The sequence below is a fragment of the Palaemon carinicauda genome, chromosome 24 (genome assembly GCF_036898095.1).
Source record: "Palaemon carinicauda isolate YSFRI2023 chromosome 24, ASM3689809v2, whole genome shotgun sequence".
Lineage (NCBI taxonomy): Eukaryota > Metazoa > Arthropoda > Malacostraca > Decapoda > Palaemonidae > Palaemon > Palaemon carinicauda.
In genome coordinates, this window is record NC_090748.1 from 89,381,855 (window position 1) to 89,386,854 (window position 5,000).

Consider the following 5,000-nt stretch of genomic DNA (forward strand, 5'->3'; position numbering starts at 1 on the left):
TCTTCTTTCCTTTTCTTCTTTCCTTTTCTTCTTTCCTTTTTTTCTTTAATTTTCTTCTTTCCCTTTCTTCATTTCTTTCCCTCTTTAGTTTTCTTCTTTCCTTCACTTCTTTAATTTTCTTCTTTCGTTTTCTTCTTTAATTTTCTTCTTTCTTTTTCTTCTTTAATTTTCTTCTTTCCTTTTCTTCTTTTCTTTTTCTTCTTTCCTTTTCCCCTTTAATTTTCCTCTTAAATTTTCTTCTTTCCTTTTCTCTTTCCTTTTCTTTTTTAATTTTCTTCTTTCCTTTTCTTCTTTCCTCTTCTTTAATTTTCTTCTTTCCTTTTCTTCTTTCCTCTTCTTTAATTTTCTTCTTTCCTTTTCTTCTTTCCTCTTCTTTAATTTTCTTCTTTCCTTTTCTTCTTTTCCTTTCTTCTTTAATTTTCTTCTTTCCTTTTCTTCTTTAATGAAAATTTCTTCTTTCCTTTACTTCTATAATTTTCTTTTTTCCTTTTTTTTCTTTATTTTTTTCTTTCCTTGTCGTCTTTTCTTTGTCTCTTTAGTTTTCTTCTTTCCTTTTTTCTTTAATTTTTTCTGTCCTTGTCTTCTTTTCTTTGCCTCTTTAGTTTTCTTCTTTCCTTTTTTTCTGTAATTTTTTTTCTCTCCTTGTATTCTTTTCTTTGCCTCTTTAGTTTTCTTCTTTCCTCTTTTTCTTTAATTTTTTGTTTCCTATCTTCTTTTCTTTGCCTCTTTAGTTTTCTTCTTTCCTTTACTTCTCTAATTTTCTTCTTTCCTTTTCTTCTTTCGTTTTCTTCTTTAATTTTCTTCTCTCCTTTTCTTCTTTCCTTTTCTTCTTTGATTTTCATCTTTCATTTTCATCTTTTCTTTTTCTTCTTTTCTTTTCTTCTTTAAGTTTCTTCTTTCTTTTTCTTCTTTTCTTTTTCTTCTTTCCTTTTCTTTTCTGTTTCTTCTTTAATTTTTTTCTTTCCTTTTCTTCTTTAAGTTTGTTCTTTCCTTTTCTTCTTTAATTTTCTTCTTTCCTTTTCTTCTTCTTGGTTGGATTGGCGTCTCTTTATCCCTGGGCGTTTTGACCGCCTTAGGAAGTGACGCTGCGCGCTAAGATTCACAAACGTACACACAAACATTTATATACAAACACACGGAAACACATAACATTTATAAATAACTAGATTTACCTTTGCATTACACGTAATTGATTACTAACTGTTTGCAAGTATAACATTTCATGCAGTTAATTATAGACGAATACGAATTCAGGTGAATTTGAATTATGGTGGACATCACTAACACACACACACACACACACACATATATGTGTGTATATATATATATATATATATATATATATATATATATACTATATATGTAATGTATATATACTGTATATATAATAAATATATATATATGTATATATATATATATATATATATATATATATATATATATATATATATATATATATACTGTATATGTTTGTATGCTGTATATGTATGAGTATAGATATATATATATATATATATATATATATATATATATATATATATATATATATATATATATATGTGTGTGTGTGTGTGTGTATACAGTATATATATATATATATATATATATATATATATATATATATATATATATATACAGAGAGAGAGAGAGATTTGCGATTATTAGCACAAGTGCTAAGATCAAAGAATGCACTTTATTGATTAACAAACGTAGCCTAATCGTTCTCCTGCATTAATGTCCTAACAACAATTCGTCCTCTTTCGAAACAAAGTCTTAACAGGACTTATCGCAGTGAGAAATCACATTCATTTAAGTGATCTGCATATAATGGCCTCGTGAAGAAAATGTCGCCATCCGATATCGTCGGTCTCCTTCTTCCGCGCTGGATACGCACACACACACACACATACACATACACATACACACAGTAGTTGAAGAGAGGCAACCAGCACGCCTGAGGCGAACGAAGCATTTTTCCACAATGTTTCGTCCTTTTCTTTAAGTTCATCTTTCCTCGCGTTTCCGGAAGCTGTTTTGCCCTAAAGTTTCATCTCTGAGGATATATCTTTTCCGAACGCGTATTTATAAGCTGTAGCCCAAGTTTAATACCTGTGCTGTGTAGCTAGCTCTACTCTGGAAATAGAAGAGAATGCTTTAGATGTAATGGTTTTTATGGCTCAAGTGCAAGTGATTTGAAAACTTTTTTTTTTTTATCTTTTTTTTTTTTTTATCCCTCCTAACCGTTCTCAATCTGGGCACGAGGGTCTCTACCCCAAATACCCAGGACATCTGGTAGGCGAGATGAAATGGCAAGGGAATTGCGTCCCTGTGGCGTCGTACTCCAACGGGCACGTCGAAGGATGCTAAAGCTCATTTCTCTCTCTCTCTCTCTCTCTCTCTCTCTCTCTCTCTCTCTCTCTCTCTCTCTCTCATCCAATGTGACATACTCTGTTGAACACTCCGCCTGGATACAATTAAACCACCCGCTCTCAGTCCAATAAGCAAAGTCTTCCTGCTCTGTCATTATGACCAGGCCGAATCAAGGTGAGGTCAGACGAATGCCAGCCAAAGCGGAGATCAGGTGTCGCCAAATGCCACCCTCGGGGTCACCCTTGAGAGGTGGCAGTTCGAGATAAGGGGGTCTTTGGCTCATGCCATCACACCCTGCACCCACTCCCCCCCCCCCTACCTCCTGACAACACCACACTACCTCCCTCCCTCCCTCCCTCCTCCCTCTTCACGCGAGGTACCTCAAGGAGGGTGATTTCAGTTAACCTCAGATGCGAGAGTTCATTTCGCTACTCTTTCTGGGGTAACTCCCTCGGGGCGTAACAAACTCGGAGGATGAGGAAGAGGAGGAGGAGATGAGGAAGGATGCTTTCCATCGGGAAAAGGAGTTTCAGGGTGCGATCCTATCGATGCAAAGGGATTGAATTGGGCATTATAGCTTAGATCAGGGAAGGGGAAGATGTAGGAATCTTGTACAGTTTCCTTAGAGTAGGATCTTTGTCTTGTTGATAATGTGATAAAGGTCCGATGGCTTGACTGGTCCCATTATGATGATGATGATAATAATAATAATGATAGTAATAATAATAATTATTATTATTATTATTATTATTTCTATTATCATTAAATTAATATTTTATCATAGTTGATTTATTAGTGGAATTATCTAGTTCAATTTATGTTATTATTTCATTGAGACAATCGAGTTGTACAGTGTACAGTAGGTGTTTATGCTATTAGTAACATCGAAAATTTCTAAAACGTTCACTGAACACTTTGACTTAGTTTTATTATCAATAGTAGTTTTATTATCAATACTATTGTTGTTTTCATATTAATGTTATTTTTTCGTTATTTTTTATCATTTTATTTACTTGATTTACGATTATTACTGGTTATTCGCTTCATTCTTGTTATTGTCATAGTAATCACGAACATGAAATTACTCTGTATAACCATGAACATGAAATTACTTCTGACTTTCTGTAACCGTGAACATGAAATTACTTTCTGTAACCATGAACATGAAATTACTGTGTGTAACCATGAACATGAAATTACTTCTGACTTTCTGTAACCATGAACATGAAATTACTTTCTGTAACCATGAACATGAAATTACTCTGTGTAACCATGAACATGAAATTACTCTGTGTAACCATGAACATGAAATTACTTCTGACTTTCTGTAACCATGAACATGAAATTACTTTCTGTAACCATGAACATGAAATTACTGTGTGTAACCATGAACATGAAATTACTTCTGACTTTCTGTAACCATGAACATGAAATTACTTTCTGTAACCATGAACATGAAATTACTCTGTGTAACCATGAACATGAAATTACTCTGTGTAACCATGAACATGAAATTACTTCTGACTTTCTGTAACCATGAACATGAAATTACTTTCTGTAACCATGAACATGAAATTACTTTCTATAACCATGAACATGAAATTACTTCTGACTTTCTGTAACCATGAACATGAAATTCCTTTCTGTTACCATGAACATGAAATTACTTTCTATAACCATGAACATGAAATTACTTTCTGTTACCATGAACATGAAATTACTTTCTGTAACCATGAACATGAAATTACTTCTGACTTTCTGTAACCATGAACATGAAATTACTTTCTGTAACCATGAACATGAAATTACTTTCTATAACCATGAACATGAAATTCCTTTCTGTTACCATGAACATGAAATTACTTTCTATAACCATGAACATGAAATTACTTTCTGTTACCATGAACATGAAATTACTTTCTATAGCCATGAACATAAGATTACTTTCTGTAACCATGAACATGAAATTACTTTCTGTTACCATGAACATGAAATTACTTTCTATAACCATGAACATTAGATTACTTTCTGTAACCATGAACATGAAATTACTTTCTGTTACCATGAACCTGAAATTACTTTCTATAACCATGAACATGAAATTACTTTCTGTAACCATGAACCTGAAATTACTTTCTGTAACCATGAACATGAAATTACTTTCTGTAACCATGAACCTGAAATTACTTTCTATAACCATGAACATGAAATTACTTTCTGTAACCATGAACATGAAATTACTTTCTATAGCCATGAACATAAGATTACTTTCTGTAACCATGAACATGAAATTACTTTCTATAACCATGAACATGAAATTACTTTCTATAACCATGAACATGAAATTACTTTCTGTTACCATGAACATGAAATTACTTTCTATAACCATGAACATAAGATTACATTCTGTAACCATGAACATAAAATTACTTTCTGTTACCATGAACATGAAATTACTTTCTGTAACCATGAACACAAGATTACTTTTTGTAACCATGACCATGAAATTACTTTCTGTTACCATGAACATGAAATAACTTTCTATAACCATGAACATGAAATTACATTCTGTTACCATGAACATGAAATTACTTTCTGTAACCATGAACATGAAATTACATTCTGTAACC

At 32.3% G+C, this 5,000-nt stretch overlaps 1 protein-coding gene across 1 annotated transcript in view; it reads right to left on the bottom strand.

The window, feature by feature from the left end:
• Positions 1-4,114: 4,114 nt before the first annotated feature.
• The window catches only part of LOC137618479 (uncharacterized), a 1,158-nt gene continuing 272 nt past the window's right edge, over positions 4,115-5,000 (bottom strand). The window contains exon 1 of the mRNA XM_068348638.1: positions 4,115-5,000. This exon is cut by the window's right edge and continues 272 nt beyond it. Within this exon, the coding sequence (XP_068204739.1) occupies positions 4,115-5,000 (886 nt within the window).